We start from the raw sequence: 27,070 nt of genomic DNA on the forward strand, positions 1-27,070 counted from the left end.
TCGATAGAAAAACACATGAAGAAATTAAAAATTCTGTATTCACAGCAGGGTTTGAATAATGTGTAGAAAATAAGGCCTAGGGCCATACAACAAAATATTGAATAGCTGATCATTCAGTGAGCACTATTCATCCTGTGCACTGGATGAGGAAGGGGACCAGTGGAAAAAAATAGTCTGTGATTTAAAGCAGAGGTCCTCAAACTGTGGGACGCCACCCCAAGAGGGGGGGGGTGTGGAGCAACATTCGGGGGAGGGGGGTACAGCTGGGGCCCAGGCCAGTCCCCACGGAGGGGGAGAGAGGGCGGGGAGTGGCCCGCTGTGGCCCCACCTGCCGGCCCTGAGTCCCCCTGTGGCCCTGCCTGTTGGCCAGGGCCAACTCTGGCTTTTTGGCCACCACAAGCAAAAAAAAAAAAAAAAAAAAAAAAAAAAAAAAACACAGGGCGGCCAGAATGGCAAAGCTATTAAAAAAAAAAAAACCCTGCGGTGCGGCCGAAGGCAGGGTGCAGGGGGACTCCCTGCGCTGCAGATGTGCCCCGACTAGTGGGGGGGAAGGGGAGGGAGCGGGGAGGAGAGAGAGAGAGAGAAGGGGGGCGGCCAGGGCTTCAGCGGGGTGCTGCCACGCAGCCCCACCGCCTCCCGGGAGGGCTCTGCGCTGCTCCCGTTGGCTGGGAGGGAAGGACACGGGCTGCCCTGCCGGGCTTGCTGCAGGGCACTCTCGTCCTCCGCGCCGCCGCCCCCTACAGGGTGGCCAGATCGGAACGCCACCACCAAAAAAAAAAAAAAAAAAAAAAGCAGCCGTGCCGCCCTAGGATTGGGCGGAATGCCACCTCCTACAAGCTGCCACCCCAAGCACCAGCTTGCTCGGCTGGTGCCTGGAGCCGGCCCTGCTGTTGGCCCCCTTACCCTGTCCACATCCCCCTGCCTGGCCCCTTTATCCTATCCACATTCCCCCACCCAGAAACACGCTCCCGACTCTGGCTTGGAGGGGGAGGGGAGCTGACAGAGTGAAGGGGGGGCACGAGGTAAAAAGTTTGAGGACCACTGAATTAAAGACTATCATATTGCTTATAGACAAGGGGGCAAATTAAGGCTCCATGGCAACCAAGTCACCCAAGCATATTGCAGGTCTTAATAGATTAAGAGAATAAAATTAATACTCTCTCAGAAAGAAACAGAGTCCATTTTTATCAATCCTGCCGCCCAGAGCGTTGGAAGTTGGAGTATATTTTTAACTACTAATTCTATATACTTCATTCACAAGGAGCATGGGCTAGTTTTCAAAAGCAAGGTTTGGAAAACAAGAAGTCAAGAAACCCAGAAGAAAATGAGCTAGTCAGACTGATTTTCTTCCTTCTACACTCTGGAAGAAACCCAGCAGCACCGCTCCTTTTCCTCATGCCTGTGAACAAGGTGATTCATCTTTCACGTCAGGACAGTACCCAGATTTTGTTTTACAGATGGGTACCTATCTCTGTTGCTGGACACTGAGCTTGGAACTGAAATATACAATTCAGTAGCAAAAAATGAAGCAAAATCTGCAGCTTTCTCTGCCCCTTCACAATGTCATCATTTTGGATTTCACAAGAAGATGGGAAAACTGAAAACGGTCAATGATTAGTAACACTTCTGTCTGTTTGCGCCACTCCAAAAGCTCTTACCTCCTCCCTCACCTAGAAGCAGCGAACAAGCATGCTCTTACCTACATTTACTGGTGGTGCCAACAGTCTAGTATGTCTGAAATTGATTAGAGTCACGGTGTCTTCATCAGCCTCACAAATCACAGTGTAGGCCATACTACTCTCAAGGCCTCTCCCTTTCTCAGGGACTGTTGGTAACACCATTACGGTCCCAGTCACTCAGGCCCAGATGTCATCTCCAACTATGACCTCTCTAGACCCATTCCCAAATCTTGCCACTTTTCCCTCCATAACATTGCAAAGATCCAGCCTGTTCTGTCTGCATCACTAAAACTTTTCCCAACTCTTAATTCTTGTCTTGATTACTCTAGCCTCCTCGTCTGTGGCCTGCCTGTCATCTCTAGTCTATTCATAATGTTCCTAGGAACATACTGTTCCTGACCTGTTCTGATCATGTCATCCCCACTTTCCAGCACTGCTTCAGTTTCAGGCCTTTTGTCCAAACTTCTTGGTCCCTTCATAACTTACTATTCTTGTATCTTACCATGTCACCCTCAAACCTTCATCATCTATTTCCCCCCACAAAATACAGAACAGACATATTTATTGAACACTTCTGCCTTTTCTGCATTATTGATAATTCTACCATTTCCAGCCAGTAGTAGGCTAATACCATTGTCAGGATTCTTTTTGTTCCTAACCTATTTTAAAAACTCTTCCTTGTTGTCCTTAACATTACTGAACACGAATTTCTCTTTGCTCCCCTTATCAATTTTCTACAATTCGCAGATTCTGATTTATATTAATTACTATCAACTTCCCCTTTCTTCCATTTGTTATATTTTTATTTTGTTTCGTTTTTTAGCTGCCTTCACTTCCCTCTAAACCAGGGCAGGTTTTTTTAAACCAATATGGCCTTCTTCCTTGATTGTTGGACTGCGGCTTTTTTGGCATCTAGTAAAGTGTTCTTAAACAATTCTCAATTATCATTCTGATTCAATTCTTCCTCCCAGATGATTTGGCTCAATTCTTTTCAGATTTGTGAAATTGGCCATTTTAAAGCACCAAGTATATATATCACTGTTCTGGTCTTTACTCTGTTTGCACATTATAAATGTGATTAAGTCATGATCACCTGTACCTAAGTTACCACTAATTTTTAGTTCTGTGATCAGGTCATCTTTATCTGTCAAGACGAGGTCTAATACAGAATTCCCCTATGCTGGATGCAACACTTTGAGATAGGAAATTGTCATCTATAATATTTAGAAATTCCAAGAATGTTTTAGTACTGGCAGCATGAGATCTCCAGCATATGTCACTCCAATTGAAGTATCCCATGAGCACACAGCTTTTTTCCTATACATTATAGATTGGTGCACAATACAGTCATCCTGTTCCCTAGTGTGGTCTGTAGCAGACAACACCTAATAACCCATCATGCGCCTTATCTGTTAGGATACTGATCAATAAGCATTCAAGATAATTTTCTTCCAAGTTGTTGGTGACTCAGAAACAGATAATGCCATTTTCAACAGTATCATTCTCCCTCCTTCCTAAATAGGTTACACCCATTGATTTTATCATTCCAGTCATGGTATTACTGAAACCTGGTGGGATGATTCCCATGTGGAATGCTTTCCCTTAATTAGTCCAAAAAGCAACTATTCATGCCTGCTTCAAATCCTTCCTCAAGATCCAACTTCTACCATGTCTAAGTTAACTAACAATGATGAAGCAGGAGGCTAGTGGGGGTTAGTTTTTCTTTAAAATTTTAAAACTAAAAATAACTGAAGCCATTTAGCTGTGCACATGACTAATTTATTAAACCTGGTGTTGCTCTCACCATTACCCTCATTCTCCTTCCTCCATTCCCTCTATTTGTATATTATGTCTACTTATATCTGGTCTTAAACTAGAGTTCATGTCTTCAGGACAGGGACTGTCTTACTATGTGTTTACAAAGCACTCAATATAATGGGCTCTTGACCTTGACTGGAGCTTCCAGGCACTACCATTAAAAAAAAAAAAAAAAAAAAAAAGTAGTCCACATCACAAAACAAAAGCTGGCATAGTACAAACCCCACATCCCTCAAGTCTCAGCAAAGTGGCCAAGAAAAGACTGGGCCACCAAATGAGCCCTTTAACGCCTAGAAGTGGCGTTTCCAGATCAAAGATGAGTCACAGACATGTCTGTCTGAGGAAGAGTACATTATTGCTGTCTACACCATACTTGTTGTCTGGAAAATACTTCAGATTTGCCATTCTAGAACCCTTATGAGCCCTAAACTCTTTTTTTCTTAATTTAAGGAAAAGAATCAAGCTCTTAGTTACAGGTCTAATCCACCTATCCACAGAAGTCAATGGGAGCAGAATCAGGTCACATGTTGGTAAGTATGCATAAAAATAAGCTGTTTCACTACATGCTGTTCAGGGTAGGAAACGGGGCTTACTGTACTATTGTACAGTGCCTAACACATTGTGGCACCACCAGAAATAAATAGTATACTTGGCTCAAATAATAAATTCATATTCTTGATTATATGAAGTATAATTCATTGGGAAGTTCTTGAGAAAACAAAACTAGAGAATATAGGTTTTCTTCTGATAGAATTTAGCATTTTAGGAAAAGAAATGGGAAAGCACTGTACAGCAGTGAAAACAAACATGGAAAGGTAAGGTGGCAGGGATGTTCCACAGCCATATGCTGTGCTGCCTTCTTGGAGACTCATTGTCAGAGAAGGATTAAAGGGAAGACAGTAGGCTTTACTCTGAAGGATACCCTACACAACAGCAGTTCTCAACCTTTTGGGGCTCAAGACCCATTTGTAAATGTGTATAGCCTGTCGCAACCCAGTAAATAGTCTGGGGGTGGAGGCCCTGAGGTGGTTTTGTCGGATCCAGCACTCAGCCCACATTGGTGACTCCTGCGCTATAGGGCTGGCTGGGCTTGGGTCTCTGCTCTGGGCGCTGGTACCTCCAGGGTGGCAGCGCCACTCAGGTTTGGCCCTGTCCCCCTGACTGGACCAAATTTGTGAGCGTGGAGTTGTGACCTGGCTCATGGGGTGCAGTGGCACTAACTCAGATTTGGCTTACCCAGATTCCTGTCATCACGATGGCTGGGCCAAACCTGAGTGGCACTGGGACCCCAAAGTTGCAGTGCCGGGAGCAGGTAGTCAAGCCTAGTCAGCACTGTGGGACAGGAGCCACAGGAACTGCCACACGATCCTTTGAAACATTCTGGCCACCCAATTTTGGGTCCCAACCCACAGGTTGAGAAATCCTGCCCTACAACACGAAACAGGAAACAGAACTGCTATAAACGCAGCAGAAAATAGAAAGTTAGATCAAATCTTAGATGATCATAGAGCTGTACATGGGACCAATTTGCATAAATGACTGAACAAAAACATGCTAGCATTATAACATATGCATTGTTCACAATCAACCTGTTAATTAAACAAAACCCAATAGCCCACCCTACCTTTTCTCCAAGTTTTATTTTCAAAGTTCTAGATATCACCACTTAATGTTGCTTTCAGGTTTAAGTTACAACCTAATCCAAACATGAAGCATATTACAGAATGACTTAGTATGACTATAAACAGACTGTTAATCATATCTGTGTTCTCCTCCAACTCAAATGGGGAAAACAAAATAATCTACATTTAGAGACACCTTTCATTGCATGATCTCAAAGCAATTTACAATAATTAAGCTTCAGAACATTGCTGTTGATCAGGGAACCTATTTTACAGCTTAGTAAACTGACACACAGATGAGTCACCCACCTCTCATTAAGTTGCACAGCCTGCAAGTCCCAGCTCCCACTCCCCTGCTTTGGGCCACGGGGGGGAAGGGCTAGCTCAGTGGTTGGAGACTTGGCCTGCTAAACCCAGGGTTATGAGTTCAATCATTGAGGGGGCCATTTAGGGATCTGGGGTAAAAATCTGTCTGGGGATTGGTCCTGCTTTGAGCAGGGGGTTGGGGCTTTAGAACTAGCTGGTGTCTTCTTCGGTTTTTTAGCGGAGGTTTTTGCCCCAGGAGCAGAGATAGCAGGAGCTGCAACAGGCACAGTTTCCTACATAGTGATAAGCAGGGGGTTGGACTAGATGACCTACTGAGGTCCCTTCCAACCCTGATATTATAAGAATTGCAGTCAGGATGTAACTTTTTGAAAGATTTCTTTTATGTTCTAAAATGTAGCTGTTACAAATACAATTGTTTGCTTATGATGCATCTCCCAATATATCATCATGAAAAGGTGAAACAAAGCCTGTTGGTGGCTTTGAACCCACCAAGGTTGCAAACCATCTTGGCAGTCAAGAAATTAGGGCCTTTTTTAAACTATGCATGAGTCACGCTCATGAAAATACAGTACAACCTTATGAGTACTACCAAGAGCTAAGTATACTACAGCACAGCAAGATGTAAGGTAACATTTTGCCACACAACTCTACCAATGCTCTTCAGTCCTGACCTGCAACATCCGTTTCATGCCTACATCTCTCTTCAGAAGAGAGTGCTGATCATGTCAAACTGTGCTATGGATTAGTGATGTTGATAACATACATGCAGCAATAGTTACTTAGGCCGTGGCTACACCCGAAACTTCAAAGCGCTGCTGCGGGAGCGCTCCCGCGGCAGCACTTTGAAATGCGAGTGTGGTCGCGCGCCAGCACTGGGAGAGAGCTCTCCCAGCGCTGCAGGTACTCCACCTCCACGAGGGGATTAGTTTACAGCGCTGGGAGCGCGGCGCTGGGGCACTGTTTACACTGGCACTTTACAGCGCTGTAACTTGCTGCGCTCAGGGGGGTGTTTTTTCACACCCCGGAGTGAGAAAGTTGCAGCGCTGTAAAGTGTCAGTGTAGCCATAGCCTTAGTGCCTGTTTATTCTAGTTTTAAAATAGGAAGATGCACAGAATATATACCACCACCAATGGCACTATATATGCTTACCAATTAAGGATTTGCAAATCCTTATTCATAAGAGGAATCCCTCTGACTTCAATGAGACTTACTATGGGGCAAAGACTAGTCACGTGAGTAAAGATTATCAGGATCAGGCTCTAATACGGTGGGTGATGAGTGCAAGAACTGAGTCCTCGTTCTCAGTGTATGGTATGATTGCCAAAAACAGTAAATGTGATCAGTTTGGTAAACATCACTAGCTCAAGATGTTGTAGCCTGGTTAACTACTCCAAATAAACTAATTTCAGAAGTCATTTAGCAGCTCATCAATTGTAATTTAGAACATTTTACAAGAATGAATGGATAGCTCATATATGACACTCACTTCCTGTTCCTGATATGACAGATCAAATTATAATTTCCTGAAGTATTTCAGGAGTCTTCTATTCAAAGAAATTGAAATGTATGTTTTAGATGAACTATCATGGTACCGTACTGTTTAATACATGCATCATCGTGGTATCTGAGTATAATCAAAATCACAAAGCAAACATTCTGTCACAAAGACAGTTGCCTCCCTATGTGTCTTGTAAATGGGTAAGGGAGTGTGTCAAGTATACTTTCATCATCTTCAGAGATAAGCAACAGAGGGTCCTGTGGCACCTTTAAGACTAACAGAAGTACTGGGCGCATAAGCTTTCGTGGGTAAGAACCTCACTTCTTCACTTGCATCTGAAGAAGTGAGGTTCTTACCCACGAAAGCTTATGCTCCCAATACTTCTGTTAGTCTTAAAGGTGCCACAGGACCCTCTGTTGCTTTTTACAGAATCAGACTAACACGGCTACCCCTCTGATCTTCAGAGATGTTATTGGGGGAAGCTAATGTAAAAAGATACCATAGTACTTCAGAACAATAGGTAATTCCAGTAACCAGTGCTTGGTCGTTTCAAAGCCATGGACAAGCTGCTGAGAAACCTTAATTTCTGATACCTCCAAAGTTTATCCATCTAAAATATTATGTATAAAGAGAGAAAGGCATCAGAATAATGAACTGACAGCTTCACTTTTCATGATGATGCTTGCTAAAATGATACCTACACCCAGAGAAAATACTGAGATGGAAAGAGGTAGACCAGGAGAATTTGTCATTTTTCTTGTTAGAATATGTAATTAATATTACTTAGTCTTGAAAAATCCAGTCACCTATTCATCACTGGCAAGCAGAAAGCTTCTCCTGGCAAATAAGGAAATAAAAGCCATCAATTACAGCAACAAGGTAGGTAAGGTTTACACAGAGCTCTTTCTCAGGTCTGGGAAAGGTACTCAGAGCGTCACAGCTAAAATACAAGGTGGAACAGATTGAAAACATATTCTAAGGTGTGTTCAACAGTAGAAAATGAGGTTGATTTAACTATGTTGGTCAAGGTGTGAAAAATCCATACCCCTGAGCAGGGTAGTTAAGCCTATCTAAACCCGATTTAGACAGCACTAGATTGACAGAAGAATTCTGCCGTTGTCCTAGCTACTGCCTGTCGAGGAGGTGGATTACCTAACCCCTCCCGTCAGCGTAAGTAATGTCTACATTCAAGTGCTACAGTGGTGCAGCTGTGCTGCAGTAGCATTTCAAGTGTAGACAAGCCATTCAAGGTGAAGTGGCACATTAACACCCCTGCAGTCATAGGGCAAAAGAGGGAGGAGGGGGTTTCGGTAGGTTACACATTGTTGTAATAAGCCATAAATCTAGTGTCTTTGAGGAAAAACTTTGTGTAGCTAGAAAGCTTGTCTCTTTCACCAATAGAAGTTACTTCAATAAAAGATATTACCTCATCCCCTTGTCCTTCTAATATTCTGGGACCAATACAGCTACAATAAACACTGCAAGCAACAATTACAGCAACATGTAAGCTTTCATTTTAAAAACATTCTAGGCTGTTCTGTTGCAATGAAAACTTTTCAGAAGTAAACTGAAGCAGTGTTGTGTCTCAGTCTACCAAAAACAACTCAGTTACTGCTTCTGTAGCTTTCCCAAACTGCCAGACTGTGAAATTAGCAAGGCTATTCAATTTCAAAGCTTTTTTTTCAGAACCAGGGGCAACAAGAATAGGTCAATTTCATTCCCTCATGACTGGGGAAATTTTTGAGCTATAGTAGAGTCCAGCACCTGAATTATTCAATAGGGAGAAGAACCTTAACCTCACTGGTTTTCTTACAGCAGCCAGGAGTCTGGGGAAGGAGTAAAGAACGTCCTTCACATACACACACTGTTACTGCCCCCAGGATCTAGGGTCATTGTGCAAGAAGAAAGCTATTTCCCCCTTCCAGCAGAAAGTTACAGTGCAGGGACTTCATATTCATTAGACACCCCCTGGTCAGAGAGTAATACCTAAAAAATAATTCCCATGCAAGATTCCCAGGACGTGGTAATGGGGATTGAGGCCTCTAACCAGGGCACTGGCCTGGGCTGAAAGACCCTTCTTCCTGCCTCCTCACCAGTAGGTTTAGTTCTCTGGCTAGTAGGTGATATTTTCAAACCCTCTGTATTATTTGTAGTGCAACTTTGGACCACTCTCTCACCACTTCCATGACCCAGTTAACTGTATCTCCCCTATCTCTACAGTGCTGGTACTCATCTAAGGTTACCACCTTTTAGACTTTGTTCTACAGAACAAGTTTATTGCATTATAAAATCATAGCTTTGTCTTTTCATGCTGTGCCACTACATCACCACCCTGTAGATACTTAGGAACATCCAATCACCTGCAAAGCAAAATCAGAACTGGGGGGGGGGGAGAAATGTATGAGACCTAATTAGTACTTGTGAGGACTCAAGAGGACTGTAAGCAATATAGTTACATGAATATTCACAGAGAGATGTAAGACAATGAGGGAACATCCTTGGTACATGTTTACAATCGCAGCCCTGAGTGAAACTCCTCCAGTAGTCATCACTCTTCCAGAGCCACAGGACCCACTCAAACCCCTGAAGGCCTTGTCAGCACCTGAGTCTGGAACCCTTCATTGCAGCCTCCTCCAGGCCTCTTCAATCTCCCAGTCCACACACCCCGACCCACAAGAGGTCCCAGCCCCCGAGAGCCGCTTGCCATAGAGCCACACGGATCCCTTCCGCCCCCGTGAAGCCCTGAGCTCACTCTCGCTGAAACAGAGCAACCCCCCTTCAGCCCGAGCTCCCCCAGCCACACCACAAGTACCCCCAACACCACGGACCTGAGCCCCACAGGGTCTCCGCCCCCCGTTACCTCCTTGGCCCCTCCGCCCCCACCTTAGCCCCCGACACACACGCTCCGCCTCACGCCCCCCCGGGGGGCCCTACAGACACACGCTCCGCCCCCACTACAGACACACGCACTTACTTGAGATGGTCCAAGGAGTGGATGCTGCGGGCGGCCTTACCATGCCCACCGCCCACCCAGCTGCGGGAGCGGCCGAACATGCTGGCGGCGAAGAGGAAGCGGAGGGCCGCGGGCTCTAGCCGTCCATCTCCCCGAGCGCACGGCTGTGGGGCAGCGCAGCGACCTCTGACACTTACAAACCCGGCTGGCCAACCGGCCCAGCAGTCAGCGACTGGACAAGCAAAGGCGCATGCGCGCGCATGGCGTGCTGGGAAATGCAGTCTCCCTGCCCCCTTCCCTGCGACGCCCAGGAGGCGGTGGACTACAACTCCCAGCCTGCACCTTGCAGGCCTTCTGCTGCTGATTGTGAACCGGGTGGGTGAGAGCTCAGCTGGGGCGTGACAGGATCAGGTTTGGGAGAGAGTCCGGGTGCAAGTAGGGTGGTACCCTCCAGTACACAGCACCGGCAAGAGATTTTTAGCGGACACGGGGTACCGGAAAGACTTGGGGCTGGGCTGCGCTCTACTCTTTAAAGGAGCAGAGCCCTAGGGAGAGCATTCATTCTTTCAGTGGCTTTAACAGCACACTCAGGGCCATCCTTACCCATACACAAACTACGCAGCTGCAGAGGGCACCAGGAAATGTGGAGCCCTCTGCAGCTGCATGCTGCTCCAGCGGCCAGCCCAATCCCTGGGCTGGCTGAGACGGCCAGGAAAGCTGTCCCCATTCCTGCCCCATGCCCACTCCACTCCTTCCCCGCCTCTTCCCACCCCTGCTCCGCCACAGCCCTGCCCCTACTCCACCCCGTCCCGCCTCTTCCCACCCCTGCTCTGCTCCAGCCCTGCTCCCACTCCACCCCTTCCCCTGAGTTACATCCTGGGGGACTGCATCAGGGGTCTGCACTCACGGGGCGGCGGGAAGTGGAGCAACCTGGCCCCAGCCCACTCTGTGCCACCGGTGAGTGCTGGGGGGTGGTTTCCCCCTGTCCCCCAAGTCTGGGAGCCAGGAGAGCAGAGAGGAGTGGGCTGGGACCAGGTCACTCCACTTCCCGTCGCCCCATGAGTGCGGGGTTGGGCCCGCCCTGCAATCACCGGGCAACAGGAAGTGGAGCGACGCAAAAGGACTGTCAGTCATTGCAACAGAGATCATTTGACGTGGCTGAAAGTCTGTTCTCTACAGGTGAGAGAAGAAACCAAATGCAGAAAGATACAATTCATAGTATTAAGAAATCTGGAGCTCCAGGATCATCACTTATCTGAAGAGAAGATTGATGTGACCCCAGTAAAGGTGGTGATTGCCAAGTAACCGTAACATCATGAATCTTGAGTACTTTGCTATAAGATGTCCTTCATTAGCTCTGCAGAACCATGAGCTGGGCCTTTACGGTTTTATATATTTGTACTAGGCAGATTTAGCCTCTTCCTCACTGCTTATTTGTGATTAATAAAAGAGTCCTTGAAGTCCTGAGAGTTGAAAACAGAAATTTCCTTCACGGAGTAGCGAAAGTTTCCTCTAGGAGCATGGTCATCACAGCTAAGTTAGTGGACTTTATAGAACCGGTAACTGCTTTTAAGAGCTGTGAGTTGGCCGGCTGTATATTCTCCCCTTCTCGTGCAACAGTGCCAGGACAACTATATTCCTCACGCCGGCTTCGCCCAGGCCCCGACTCCGCTGCCGTCCCAGCGGCCGTCCCCACGTGCTCCAATCCGCTCCACCGGCTCATGCTGGGGGGTGGTTTCCCCCCAAGCCTGAAGCCTGCTTCTGCCCCCCACAGACCTTGGGCACAGCTGCCCTCCCCCCCCCCCCTGCAGAGGCCTGGAGATGCTCCTCCCGACCCCCCGCCGTGCAGGCCTGGGGCTGCGTAGGGCACAATGTCTAGGGACAGCCCTGAGAACAATACATGTGCTAACAAACTTAAACAAAGGTTTGTTAGCATATATATTGTGCTGGTACATTGGACAGGAGTCCTCAAGAGGGGTGGGGTGGTGGGGACAGAAGGTGTTTAAACAGTGTTTTTTATTCTGTTTCTCCCCATTGGTCTGAATTATCCATGACATCCATACTGCATCACATGAAGCCCAAATCATTAGAGGAATGCCTCTCCTTGCACTGACCAGAGGATATTTCGATTCTGATGTCAGCCCAGTTCTGCAGCCTTACAGGAATCAGGTGTTGTCCCCAGTGTACATAGAATTTTTCTTTGCAGCCAAACTAGTCTAACATGCATTTTGTTAACTGGAATTGGAGCAGCAAAACAAAGAAAACAAATGCCTCATTTTCCAGCTTTGTAGGTGAGAGAACTATAAGTGAAGATTATAATGCCTTTGTCATAACTATAAAGGGAAGGGTAACAGCCCTCCTGTGTACAATACTATAAAATCCCTCCTGGCCAGAGACTCCAAAATCCTTTTACCTGTAAAGGGTTAAGAAGCTCAGGTAACCTGGCTGACACCTGACCCAAAGGACCAATAAGGGGACAAGATACTTTCAAATCTTGGTGGGGGGAAGGCTTTTGTTTGTGCTCTTTGTTTTTGGGGAGAGTTCGCTCTTGGGACTGAGAGGGACCAGACATCAATCCATGCTCTTCAAATCTTTCTGAACAAGTCTCTCATATTTCAAACTTGTAAGTAAACAGCCAGGCAAGATGTGTTAGTTTTATCTTTGTTTTCTCAACTTGTAAATGTACCTTTTACTAGGGTGTTTACCTCTGTTTGCTGTAACTTTGAACCCAAGGCTAGAGGGGGGTCCTCTGGGCTCTTTAAGTTTGATTACCCTGTAAAGTTATTTTCCATCCTGATTTTACAGAGATGATTTTTACCTTTTTCTTTAATTAAAAGCCTTCTTTTTAAGAACCTGATTGATTTTTCCTTGTTTTTAGATCCAAGGGGGTTGGATCTTGATCCACCAGGAGTTGGTGGGAGAAAGGAGGGGGGATGGTTAATTTCTCCTTGTTTTATGATCCAAGGGATTTGGATCTGTATTCACCAGGGAATTGGTGAAGAATCTCTCAAGGCTACCCAGGGAAGGGAATTAGCACATTGGGAGTGGTGGCAGTGGACCAGATCTAAGCTGGTAGTTAAGCTTAGAAGTTTTCATGCAGGCCCCCACATCTGTACCCTAAAGTTCAGAGTGGGGAAGGAGCCTTGACAGCCTTAAACCAGCCGCCTCAGGAATCTGCCAAGAACTTTGCTGAAAATATGTCCCTCATATTAGCAATGGAACTAAAACTTATCACACATCTGCCCACCTTTATTCAAATAAACTTCCTTCTGATCTGACAGCTTAGGCAATGTCAGTTTCATCCAGAATAATTTACAAACTTGGAACCTAATCCTGTAAACTCGTAATCATTTGAAACTATTTGCATGACTATGAACAACTTTTGTGGCCTGGTAAGAGTTTCAGGAGTCTGTTCTTATAAAGGAAGTTGAATCCCCCATTGAAATGCAATGTTTGGGTACAATACCATAAAGCAGTTTAGGATAGAGTTCTACTTAAAAATTGTCTTTTAATAAGTTATACATATGCAGAAATGGCTCCTCACCCAACTCCCAGATTCCATATAAACAGACTGAATACTACATATTTGGGGGGAAAGTGAGTAGTTAAGCATGTTGATGTTTGTATATACAAAGAGGGTTGTAGGAGGGGCTCGGGGCGGAGTCAAATGAAGGGTCACGTGGGGAGGTCACGTGCCCTCCCCCCTTTTATCCCTTCCATGATTGCAGTACTGGCAAGAAATGACTTCTACTTGCACCACTGGAGGGAGTGAAGGGTGCAGGGGGAGAGATGAGGAGTAGAGTGGGTTTGGTGAGGTGAGGCCCCTCCAGCATGGGTTAGCAGAAATGGCAGGAGAGCTCACGTTTGGGGAGACACCGTTTGTAGGGGGCCCTCAGGTTTGGGAAAGAGGGCTGGCTTTGTCCCAAGCTATGGGGAGAAAGCAAGCATGGTTTTCATCTATACTGCTTCATCCACTGCTTTGCCAGGGAGTGCACACCATGACAAAAGAAAATCCAAAAGGCCTCAGCTGAGTCTAAATCCACAACCATTAATATAAACAATCTAACCCCTGCTGCTGTACGAGAAATAAAACCTGTCAGTTATATACGACTTTACATCAGTGATCTCAAAGCACGTTACTATCATTATCCTTATTTTACAGATGGGGCGAATGAAGCACAGAGAGGTGAAGTGACTTGTCCAAGGACCCTTAGCAGGCTAGTAGCAGAGCCAGGAATATAATCCAGGTCTCATGAATCCCAGTCTAATGCACAATTCAGTAGGCTACACTGCCGCTCCATAACTTTGAACTGTGTCCTCCCATGGTATTCCAAATGGAAAAATGAGAAAGGGACCAGCTAACTGAGTACATATGGGGTCTTAGTTTCTTATGTTTACTCTGTGGTGGATGTGACACAACTAGTAATTCTATAAAATGAAAACAATTCTCTCCAGAATTCATCAGAAATATCCCTTTATGAAGTCAAGTATTCCCCCTGTTCTTTCCTGTCTACGTTTCCAGTTTTCAAAAAGAAGGTATAATTCTCCATATAAGCCTAGTTTCCTCTGAATATGCTATTTTGGGAGTGTTTCTCTTCTTTTAAAGGAAAACAAAGGCTCTGGTCCTGCAAATGTACACATGAGCTTTACTTTACACACGTGTTTCAGTGGGACTAAATGTGCATAAAGTTAAACACATACTTAAGTGCTTGCAGGAGAGGAGCCTAAATGATCATAACCCATGTCTGACTTGCTATTGTTCACTTTAGTGCCCTCTCGTTTTAGGGTCAAAATAAAGTGAAGATTTGGAATACACCCAACACCCAGCAAGATCCTGCAGAGAAAATGATGTTTTGAATGTCTCTTTCGCTCTCATTTCCCCTCCCTCATTTTAGTTGCTATTTGTTGCCTGAGCTTAGATCTAGCTATACCATCCACAGACATTCCATTCAATGGGAAAAATCTGTAAAAAAGATTTCATAGAATCATAGAATATTAGGGTTGGAAGAGACCCCAGGAGATCATCTAGTCCAACCCCCTGCTCAAAGCAGGACCAACCCCAACTAAATCATCCTAGCCAGGACTTTGTCAAGCCGGGCCTTAAAAACCTCTAAGGATGGAGATTCCACCACCTCCCTAGGTAACCAATTCCAGTGCTTCACCACCCTCCTAGTGAAATAGGTTTTCTTAATATCCTTATACTTAGGCCTCCCCCACTGCAACTTGAGACCATTGCTCCTTGTTCTGTCATCTGCCACCACTGAGAACAGCCTAGCTCCATCCTCCTTGGAACCCCCTTTCAGATAGTTGAAGGCTGCTATCAAATCCCCCCTCACTCTTCTCTTCTGCAGACTAAATAAGACCAGTTCCCTCAGACTCTCCTCATAAGTCATGTGCCCCAGCCCCCTAATCATTTTAGTTGCCCTCTGCTGGACTCTCTCCAATTTGTCCACATCCTTTCTGTAGTGGGGGGCCCAAGACTGGACGCAATACTTCAGATGTGGCCTCACCAATGCTGAATAGAGGGGAATAATCATTTCCCTCGATCTGCTGGCAACGCTCCTACTAATGCAGCACAATATGCCGCTAGCCTTCTTGGCAACAAGGGCACACTGTTGACTCATATCCAGCTTCTAGTCCACTGTAATCCCCAGGTCCTTTTCTGCAGAACTGCCGGTTAGCCAGTCGGTCCCCAGCCTGTAGTAGCTTTCTATCCACCTTATAGTCCATTCATCCAATCCATACTTTTTTAACTTGCTGGTAAGAATACTGTGGGAGACTGTATCAAAAGCTTTGCTAAAATCAAGATATCACATCCACTGCTTTCCCCATATCCACAGAGCCAGTTATCTCATCATAGAAGGCAATCAGGTTGGTCAGGCATGATTTGCCCTTGCCATTTATTTTGATTTATTACAAAACAAAACATTTTTAACAGAAAGTTCTTCCTAAGGAACAACATTGTAATCTTTCATTCATGCAGCTTCCTTATGTACTAAGGTCTGATTTGACAGTTTGGCCTGTTGCCATTACACTTCAGTGTGTTAGCCTTTCAAATGAAGCAGTGTTGGGCTGGGTCAGTTAAAGGGTGGGGGAAGAACAAGATGCTTCAAAGAAATGGGGTTGGTAATTGTTTCCTGCTGAGGCCTTGTCCATACTCAAAGTTACACCAGTTTAAAATTAAACTGGTTTATAAACCAGTTTAGGTAAACAAAAAACAGAGTCATCATCATCATGTTCCTATTACACCTCTGGCATTTAGGGCAGTGACAAAGCTCCTCCACTCCTTTCTGTTTCTGGCAAATCTTTCAATGGTTCCCCAGCTGTGCCCCAGGTTTTTCAGCTCGGCTTCCACAGATCTTCGCCATGTTGTTTTTGGGCGGCCTTGTTTTTGCTTGCCTTCAGGTATCCATCTTATTGCTGCTCTGGTGATGGAATCAGTTTCCATCCAAAGCACATGACTGATCTATCTCCAGCGCCTCCTGACAATGATGGTGCTTGGATCCTCTTGGCTGCACTGTGTCAATAGATCTTGGTTTGAGATTGTTCTGGGCCAAAAGATACGGAGGATTTTTCTGAGGTAGGTTGTATGGAATGAAGACAGTTTGGACATGTCATATTTTCTCATTCCCCAGCATTCTGCACTATAAAGTAGTGTTGAAAGTACGCAGCTCTGATAAATCTTGAGTTTGGTTTTGGTGTTGTATTTTGATGATTTCCAGACTGTATTTAAGCTCCTGAAGGTGTTCCTGGCGTTATTGATTTTGTTTCGGATGTCCTGGCTTGTTCCACCGTCCTGGCTGATGGTGCTGCCCAAGTATGTGAATGTTTCTACATTGGTGAGAACATAATCCTCTATCCGTACTGGTGATGGTGAGGCAATATTAAAGGTCATGATATCTGTCCTATTGCAGTTGATTTTCAGTCCAATTTGCTGCCCGAATGCATTGAGTCAAGTTGTTTTTTTCTTGTATATGGTGTTGGGTATGTGATAGGAGAGCTACATCATCTGCAAAGTCCAGGTCTTCAAGGGATGAGAAGAGTGTCCATTTAATGCCTCTTGGCATGTCTTCTGTTGTACGCCACATTACCCAGTCGATGGCAATGTTGAAGAGGATTGCAGACATGACACACCCCTGACGGACTCCTGTTTTGACTTCAAAACTGAGCTCACTGTGATCAGCACTGCATATAACGTTGAAATAGAAGCTTTTGATGTTGATTATACAGAAAGGAATTTCATATGGCCGCAGAATGCGCCATAGGATAGTCCCGTGAATGCTATCAAAAGCCTTCTCAAAGTCTATGAAAAGTCTATGAAATTTATGTAGAGTGGCTGTTGCCATTCTAAACACTGTTCTATTATGTTTCGTACAGTGAAGATCTGGTCTGTGCATCCACGCCCTTTCTGAAAATCAGCTTGCTCTTTTCTGAGAACGCTATCAAAAAACAGACTGGACACTCTTAATTCAGTTCAAACCTGTTTTATATTGATGTAGCTCAATAAGGAACTGATTTGAGATAAATCAAAATAACCAGGTTTAAATTAAGCTAAGAGTTTCCACATAGGGGCTGGCATCGGTTTCACTAAAATCACATCCTTAATTATGTTTTGAATATAGACAAGGACTTGGTCAGTATTACATAAATGCCCAGCATAATGTTAAGGGCCCTCTGCTGTTATAGGTGCCATTGTCAGACATAATGTTAAAATAGAATTATTGACCACTACTGGTAATAAGATACCATAGCACTTTTCACAAGTGTATGGGCCCTGGTTTACTAGCCAAATTCCAACTCAAGTAATTACATTTTACTTACCCAGTTGTTTCAGCCCTAAGCTGTTGTGCATTGTTGCGTACTGTTAAACAGAAGCCAAATTCCTTCCCAGAGTGGCTGCTTTAGTCATGGGTATTTAATTCCTAAATATTCTTTACCTACCTCACAGTGAAATGTGCTATAAAAGTGCACCACATTATTTTATTATTAACGCCTTTGACATCAGGGGAACCAACAGTTCTGATAATCACATAGCATTTAAAAGACTCTCAGATTACGATGCCAGAAGGTGATCAGATAAAGTAAAAGGAATTGGAATAACCCACTATAAACCAGCAATATAATATAAAAGCTCCTAACAATTTCTAATCTCTCTTTCTCCCCAAGCCCCATCTCATCCTATTGGCTAGTACTAGAGATTGAAGAAGTGCTTGTGATAACTAGGAGCACAGAATGGCCTCAAGAACCAAATGTATATATGTTCTTAAGGACAACGTTATAGTAAAGTTGCTGGAAAGGGAACCAAGGTGTAATCATGTGGCTGTTCCAAACAAGGAAGCAACATCTAAACAAATAAATATTGTTGCTGAGCCTTTACTAATGAAGCAGCCGGGTCAGAAAGTCAGTGAGACCGCAATCAGTACCCACCCCCAGGTGAAAGGGGATATGACTGTCAACAAACAAACCTCCTGCTGTCAATCAGTGACTCCTTCAAGCCAATCAGCAAGAGAGGGAGGCGGACTTGGGTGGGCGGTCTGCGTTGGAGGCAGCAGTGCTGAAAGTGATGCTGGGGGACCCACAGTGCTATAAACAGCTGAGACGCAGCATGCAGCGGAGACAGGAGGTGGGGGGAAGGAGGAGGAGGGGTAAGGGACGGGGGATTCCTGCTGAGGAGGCTGGCGGCTGGTGGGCTCGCTGACTACAGGCAAGTGCTAACAACAACAAGAGCGAGCCTGCGCCTTTATTTCCCAAAGTTTGCAGCCTGGAGGACGAGAGAGCAAGCGGCAGGACTGCAGCAGCCAGGGGGAAATGCCTCTGAAGAAGCTTCCTCCAAAGGCTGGGCTGCGGCAGTGCCTCTGAAGCCAAATCTGGCCACATTCTTGCACTGGAATTAGGGGGAGTGGATCAAGCGGATCTCTTCGGGGATTTGCCATTCCTGCTCCCCTTGCGGGCCGTGGAAGGACCCCCTCCTCCCCTCTCGGTCTGGAATTATTAGCACTCATTCTGGGTTTCTTATTTTACCTTCTGTCTGAAGCTGCGTTGTGTACTGGCCCCCTGTACAGCTGAGCGCCCGCCGCCACGCAGTGCCTTCCGCTAATCTGCGCGGCCACCCTCTGCTTGCTGGTTCTGCACAGCTGGGCGCCCGCGCCAGCTGTTTCTGCACCTCTGCAGGCCAGCAGCTGGCTCCGGCCTCTGGAGAGCCGCGGCAGTTCTACTGAGCACAGCTGTATGCCCGCCGCAGTTTCCGCACATCTGGATTCACTGGAATCTTGGGCCTTCCATGCGCTTCTGGTGCTGCCCTATATGTTTTACGTGGGCTTGTTCTTTGTCAATGTGCTGATTCTCTACTATGCCTTCCTGATGGAGTATATCGTCCTCAATGTAGGGATCGTGTTCCTGCCTGAAGACATGGACCAGGCTCTGGTGGATTTGGGGGTGCTGTCAGACCCTGGCTCGGTGCTCTATGACACGGACAGCGAGCTCGATGTGTTTGATGGGTATTTGGAATAACAAGCAAAAAGCCTGCAGAAAGTGACTAGGGAATAACCCACCCCCCCCCCCCCCCACACACACACACACACACCCCGCGCCAAGAATTGGAGGGCTTGTGTTGCTTTTGGTGGCCATGGCTAAGGGATCACCAGAGCCCTGTGCTGTCCTTGCATCTGATTTCACTCAGCGCGGCATCGTATGTTCAAAATGGCCCCACCGGTGCAAGTGTCAGTGGGGGCTGCTGCCTCTCGCTGAGGTGCCCAGGATCTTCTGCTGCTCCTGGGATGGGAACTGGAGGCTGCGGCGGAGGCCCTGGTGGGGAGCTGGAAACAGACAGAGGGGGCACTGCCGGGCTCCAAAGCGCTGTAAGTCATTTCTTCCAGCTTGGTCAGTATCATCATCATCATAAGTTGCAGAACCGGAAGTTTAGGGGATCTGTCCCCAGCCCCCGTCACCCAACGTACCATTCTGTTTAGATGGAGGCTTAACATAGTTCCAGAAACAGCCCCCTCCCCATAACCGCTGGCCTGGCACATGTGGATAGGTAGAGGCTAATTTTTTTGCTCACGTTCATGTAAATAAGCATGAGGTTGGGAGGAGGGCGCGATTTCGGGAGTGCAGCGTTTGCTCCGCTGGCGTTGTATTTATACTACAAGGACAGATTTCCATTTGTTCCCGGTGCAAAGTCTGGCGTACACTGCTGCCTGCAGGGAGTCCGAAAGGAAGGACGAGTAGGCTCTGTGAGGAGTTTACACTCCGATTCGACTGAGAGCGGGACGTAGATTAGAAAACAGAGAGAGCGTTTTAAAATTAAATCCTCCATCCCATGTGTGATGATCTGGGGGCCTTCCCACACTACATAGATACTGTATGGTAGTGTCTGTAACTGTGCACCACGCGTGGGGATGAGATACTGCTGTCATCTGCAAGCGTGTGCACCCAACCCTAGTGACTTGAACTGAGGACAGAATTTGGCTCTGTCTAGATGGCTGATCTCTGTGTTGCTTCAGAACAGATCGGTTGACGCTAAACTCAGGGTATTGGTTCACACTGAGCCGTCTGGCGTTCCTTTGGCAGCATGTCGTGTAATTGACATAATTCAAATACAAATACACTCCTCTAATCAGATTTCCGAATGCAGCATTTAATTGTTTGATTCCTGCAAACTCTTCCAGTTTAACAGAGCAGCTTGTTTAGTTCACTGACAAGGGAATACAGAATTGCAAAAGCTGGTTCTAGTCTCAGTCCTGCCCCGCACTAACTGGTATATATAATATTGTCCTTAAAGGATTTATTTTTAGGTGCTGAACCCCTGAAGGGCCTATTGACTCAATTAGACTCAACAACTGTGATGATCAGGCCCCTAAAACTGCCTGGGCTCTGGCCACAACTTATAACTCTGGCCTCCAAAGGCCATAGCAGTCAATTAAAAACTCAGAAATTCTAGTTGGGGCAGCATAAATGTTTTGAATCAGTACCCTTCTTTTAAAAAGCCTGTTTGTATTCATCCTGGATAAATGTGAAACCTACACAATTAACTGTTATTTGCAACTAATATATGATTTCATATTAATCAGCCATGCAGTGTTTTAGGGGAGGTAAATCATTTAGTCAACTTAATTTATTGTAGTACTTTTGATTTATTCTAAACAATTGAAAATGCACTAAGGACAATTATGAAAGGTGCAGCATTTTTTAAAAATATCGAAAAGTGATTCATTAAGAAACTCAGTCTTTTTAATCAGGAGTCCATGTGTGTAGTCAAGTCAGCCAAACTTCTTATATTAATGAAAACAAACTTTAAAAATGGAAACTTATTACCAAACGTACTAGCAGGATTTTGATCTAAACAATAGCAAATGTAAATATAAAAAAAAATCAGCATCTTTGTAGAAATATCAGTTGAGTTTCTGTAGCATTTACAAAGATGAAAAGGGGAAACTGCAACAGAATTTTTGAGGGGGGAAAGTTACAGTCATAATAGTAGCCATGAAGGTATACTATACAAAATTCCCTATAAAACCAGGTTTCTCTAAACAATTTACAAATATTAAAAACTACCTTTCATTATGTCTTTGTCCCTGACCAAAGAAGAAATTAATTTTGCCTGGTGCAAGACTGAGCAATGAGTTCTGTATCATCTTCAGCTGTAATCTGATTACATTAGGGAAGCAGAATTGGACCTGGTCCAGACCTGGACAGGAGACTTGCATGGAAAAGTGCAGGAAGTGTTGTTAGTGGTTCAGTGGATAGCATACTTTTTGCTGAGTCAGTACAGAACAAATAGTGCTAGTGGCCATCCATAATAAAGGGCTCAATCCTGGTAAGTGCTCAGCTCTCTCCAACTTCCACTAATGTCAATAGGAAGCGATCCTAAAAAGATCCCACACATTTTATTTTTGCTAGTTGTTTTCTGACCCAGGCTCAGCTTGTGTAATTATATGTTGCCATTCTATATTCCCCCTGAAGTTTAAGGTGGAGAAATTGTTCTTCATTTCCTTTCCAAGAAGCCGTGCAGTGTTGCAGGAGCTGACTTTCAGTCCCCATCATTGGCAGCGTTTAAGTGATGGATGAGTAACCCCTTTGTATACAGGGTAAAATTCTCTCCCCAGATATTTGTACATAACTCCCACCAAAGCCAAGATAAGTTTTTCATACATAACAGAACAGACTGTCAACAGTCTAGAAGGTGCGTTGGGATCTTCCAGGAGTATGGATACTATGTAAAATGAAAATTGGTGTTGTTATATAATCATAGTATCCCCTTTGCTTCATAAACAGGGGTTTGCAAAACCTGTCTGAATGCACTACGGGGCATAAAGGAAGAAAAGGCAACACGCTTGCTGGTGCTCCTGTAGAAACCCCTCTGCATGTACTCAGAGCATCACCTATGGGAATTCTGTATAAGACAGTGCTGCTGACCTTACCATCTTACCATGCTGTGAAACAAAAACACGCATGAATGAGCCTGAAGGGTGATTTCCTAGGAGGGAATTCTGAGCTCTACCTGGATCTTGAGTTACCCTGGGAGAGCCATAGGTGTAGGGAGCCAGTTCTCCTGCCTCGGCCCAGAAGCATGTGGCACTGAACAATTCACAGAAAACTCAGTAAGGTGGGTCACAGAGTTGCTATCAGAATTAACCAGTACATAGGCATTACTTTTTCCATTAAACATAAAATCATAACTTAGTCCCAATCCTGATCCTATTGAAGTGCATGGGAGTTTAATCAAGGTCTTCTGTGGGGCCAGGAACAGGCCCATTATGATTAACATATTATATTCTGGTTTTATGTTTTCATCCTTCTGCATCTTGCAAAACCACCTTTAAGGATTTCCCCTATTTTCTTTTCAATCCCTCAGGTCGTCAGCACCATCTTCCTATGCAAGGAAGAGTTTGTCAGATTGCTGCTAAAGCCTCTCACAATCATTGCTTAATTGTTCTTTGAATTCAGCATTGAGGCACATGAAGAACACTGCTCTTCCTCATAGTTTAAGCTCATTGTCTCTCTAGCAAATGTTCCAGTCCAGAGATTTTTCTCTTAATTAATGGGCTTTTTACAAAAAAACAAAACAAACACAGTTTGTCATCTTGCTTTTTTCCCTGCATTTTCCATATTGTTATGTTTGTAGAGAGGAAAAAGTAAGGGCTGTATTAGATGGACTAGTGGTAACAAAGTGCAGTGTATATAAAAAGCTTGGCAGCCTTCCTTTCTTTCCATCATTCTGTTCTTGTACAGATAAAAAGGAACCAGTTAGTGGCCAATACTCGTTTAAAATGATGTCCTATGGAAAGTCTAGTTTTCCAGTTGTATATCCTTGTCTAGACAGGAGAAAATCTCTGTATACCGCACTTGGTCAGGACACATGCTTTCTAGGGATGTTTTCAGCTGAATTATGGGGGATAGTAAAGTGCTGCTTAATCAGGACATTGTTAGTATAAATTCCACTTAATGGAGATGAATTTAGCCTGTGCCAAGTGGTTAAATGGTGTTTAACATGGTGTGGCATTCTAAATCCAGGTCATTTAATACAGAAGTATAAAATAGAGATATAAATGAAGTAATTTAGCATTATTTTAAAATCTGTAATATTTTATTTAATTTTAAGTGTTTCTAGATTTTGTTCTCCATTGGGACAATAGTCTTAGGGCTTCCCAGTTAAAGGCCTAATGCTGCAGCCAATATTCATGCAAAACTCCCATTAGCTTCAGAGGAAGCGTAACGGGGTTCCTTCACCGCTCACCGTGCCTTTCCCTTGCCATCCTGGGGGTCAGCTCTGCCAAGTGCTCCGCCCTCCTCAGCAATCTCTATCCACCTTCTTCTCTGCAGCCTGTCTCTCCCTCTTGCGGTGGCAGCTTCCTGTTTGTGGCTTGGCCCTCCAGCCAGGTCACTAAAGTTCCTCCCCTTCCGGTAGATCAGCTGGTCCAGCTGACGTCTCCAACTCCCTGTGTTAGGGGAACCCAGGCCCACCCTCTGCCCTGGGTTCTGGCCCAGGGACCCTATAACATGCAGCCAAGGCCTGTACTGTCCTAGCCCTTGCTGCGGTTTCCCTGGGCTTCTTCCTACATAACTGGCTCCCCTCTCTCTTGGGATTTGCCAGTCCATTCTCCCTCCTCTAAGGGGGGCGACTACGGTCTCCTTGCTACTTGCAGCTCCCGGGCTTTTTAAAGGCTCCTCCTGTTCCGGCTCATCTGCGACTGCCTCTAATTAGTGGCCTCCTTGTAGCCTATATCTCTCCCCTAGTGGACACTTAATTGGTTAGTTAGGCTTGCCTGGCCTAATTTACCCTCTCAAGGGCTGATGGTGCAAATACACCCTTTCACAGGGAGTTACAGACTTGTATGGATTGCAGAAGTGGGGCCTTACAGGAGTCTACTATACTTGATTTATTTGGAGAACTCTGCCTTTTCTATATCCTCCCATATAGATGGCAGGGTTTGGGAGTTACAGCACCAAACACCTTGAAAAAGCTTCCTGTCCTATTTAAATAGAATGTATATTTTAAGAATCCTGCCTACGTAAACTGAATTGCAACTGCAATTGCTCGGTGTCATCTGTTATTTTAGGTTGAGAGTTCTGGGCTCTGTGATGTACTTGAAGTCTACTGGAATGTGATTGTGTAACTGCTCTTCTCTTTGTACCTCCCTGAAAATTAGATGTGACTCATCATGAGGTTATCAAAGTCAGCAAAAATATTTAATAGAAAAATAATTTAATACTTTTTATATACAATACCAGCATAATAAGAAAATTTTAGTATCAATGGATTATTGTTCATTCCTTTTTATGAGCAAAGTCCTACATTCAAAAATCTGTAATGCAACATTTTAGTTGCATGCCAGTATTTAAATCCCAAATCAGGGTCAAAGGAATAGCTCAGTTCGCTCGTACTTCAATTTAGGATTACAAATGTTAGCTCTCTTTAATCATTAGCACTGAACATTACATTTCTGAAAGCTAAGAGATTTCTGATTATTTGCACACAGCTGTATACATTGAAAGCTTGTTATAATGTCATTAGTCATTAGCAGAGGATAAGACCTCTGGGTTCTGTTCCACAGTCTGCCATGGACTCTGCCCCATCTGTAAATGGGACTGCCTTTGCAAATTATTTTGAGATCCTTTAAATAGCAGTGCCACACACACACACACACACACACACACACACACACACACACACCCTACAAAAATAAGTGCCCTGTTTATATGAGACAATGTGGTCCAGTGGACAAGGCATTGGATAGGGAATTAGGAGAGGTAGGCTCTTGTCTCTGCCCCGACCTACTGTATGAACATGGTCACTTCACTTACTTGGGCCTGAATTTCCCCTAACTGTAAAACAGGCATGACAGGTGAGAGAGTGGGGCAGGAGGGTGTAACCATTTCCACCGACAGCATCAGAACTCTTCTCTCTTTGGTTCCTGTCGATCAGCTCAGCAGCGTCAGTGGGGCCGAAGGAAGCCTTTCCCCTGCTTTCTGGCTTGTATCAGCTTCAAAGCTTCATTCATCTTTACACATTTTTGCTTTATGTCATTCTTCACCACGTCTGTCCAGTGGATTCTTGATCTTCCTCTCTTTCTAGTTCCTCGCTCACTCTGGTACGTATAGCTGCGTGTGATATCCTTTCCAGGTCCATTCTTGACACGGGTCTGATTCATCACAGTCATCTTTCCTGAGCGCCCGTAACAGCATTATTTCTTGCCCTAGCCATTTTCTTATCACTTTCATTTTTTTATTTTCGGCTGTCTTGAATCTCTCAATATTCCTCTTAGCTAATTCATTTGTGCAGTCAATATCTTTAGTCCTTCGGCTTTCCTCATACTCCAGCATTCCAACCCGTACAGCATTATCAGCATGACAGTTCTCTCATATATACCAATTTTCATTTAAATCAAAATGTCTTTAGCCTTCCAAATCTTGCAGTTTTCTGAATGCTGTAGCACCTAATCTGAGTCTTCTTCTTATGTGATCTTCACAATTCTCATTCTTCATACTAGTTCTCCAAGGTGCACACATCTGCAGACACGGTGAATAGGTAACCAGCCAGACAATGGTCCCTTCTCAGGGCGAAGTTTCAAAAGGTTGTGTCTTTGCATGACCGGAGGTGGTAATTTGATTCCCCTCCCACCAGGTATTTGCTAGGCACTCCACTTAACTTTGTTTGTCTGACACATTGTTTAAAAGAGTCCTCTGAAGGTCATAACACTTCCCACGGTTTACCTTTGCCCCCAGAGAAATTACATACAACCCCACACTAATACATAAACTTTGCATTCTTAATACAAAATGGACACCAAAGATACTTAAACTTAATTTAACAAGGTTTGTGCAGGATATTACAGAAAATTGCCATATCTGTCACACTCTAGTCTAATTGGCATTTTCTACCATCAGTGGTAACAGCAGGCTTTAAGAGCAATAGTTGAGGAATTTTAGAGCCATGTAAGCGATTTTGGAGGCCCAATTCCCATTATAATTCATTATAATGAAAGGGAATTAGGCGTTCAGATCCCTTAGTTAGCTTTGAAAATCTTAGCCAAAATATATCCCATATAGAGATCCTATTCTATTCCAGCTCAAGCTACTAGGAATTCTGCCCTAGGTAGAACCTGAAGACAAAGTCTTGGCTAACTGAACTGGACTGACCCCTCAAGGACAGTAGCTACAGCCCGTCAAACATCTCCATGCACTGGTTTGACAGCTGGCCCCAAGAGATTTTCTAGAAAGAGCACATTTAGTTGCATATTGCAGGAATGGAGGCAGATGTTTTATGAGCTTTCAAAAAGTTACTGTTAATGCAAGTCAAAGGCAAATGAGGCAGAGGAAATAAATGGAGATTGAGTTTAGGATCAAAAATGCTTGAGCCCTGAACGTTTTCATCTATTAAAAGCACCAGAGCACAAGTAATTTTAAAAGCAAATTTATTTAAGGAATTTTCACATTTATTGTGTTAGAATCCTTTGCTAAGCAAATATACTCTAAGTCACCAGCTTGCTTTAATGAGAGGGGACAAGGGCCATTTAGCATGGTATAATATCCATATTGTCAAAGGAAGAAAGGAATGAATCCAACCTAACCCTTCACATAAAAAGGCATCATTTCTTTTGGAGAAGGGACTATATTAATATTCCCTTTCAGATGGCAACCAGTAGTTCTAAACTAGAAGAAGCAAGTCATGTG

General features: G+C 44.7%; 2 protein-coding genes across 2 annotated transcripts in view; one reads left to right on the top strand and one right to left on the bottom strand.

Annotated features, from left to right (window-relative positions):
• The window catches only part of CLEC16A (C-type lectin domain containing 16A), a 179,282-nt gene extending 169,025 nt beyond the window's left edge, over positions 1-10,257 (bottom strand). Inside the window, exon 1 of the mRNA XM_065411644.1 lies at positions 9,920-10,257. Within this exon, the coding sequence (XP_065267716.1) occupies positions 9,920-9,999 (80 nt within the window). The 5' untranslated portion in view covers positions 10,000-10,257. The remainder of the gene's footprint in view (positions 1-9,919) is intronic.
• An 8,869-nt stretch (positions 10,258-19,126) lies between these two features.
• DEXI (Dexi homolog) lies at positions 19,127-19,408 on the top strand. The gene has a single exon (XM_065411542.1). The coding sequence runs from the start codon at positions 19,127-19,129 to the stop codon at positions 19,406-19,408; it is 282 nt and encodes a 93-aa protein (XP_065267614.1).
• Positions 19,409-27,070: the final 7,662 nt, after the last annotated feature.

The sequence above is a fragment of the Emys orbicularis genome, chromosome 10 (assembly GCF_028017835.1).
Source record: "Emys orbicularis isolate rEmyOrb1 chromosome 10, rEmyOrb1.hap1, whole genome shotgun sequence".
Classification (NCBI taxonomy): Eukaryota; Metazoa; Chordata; order Testudines; family Emydidae; genus Emys; species Emys orbicularis.

Bases quoted from the DNA above. Each gene is read 5' to 3' on its own strand.
- DEXI (XM_065411542.1), top strand. From the start codon at position 19,127: ATGCCCGCCGCAGTTTCCGCACATCTGGATTCACTGGAATCTTGGGCC.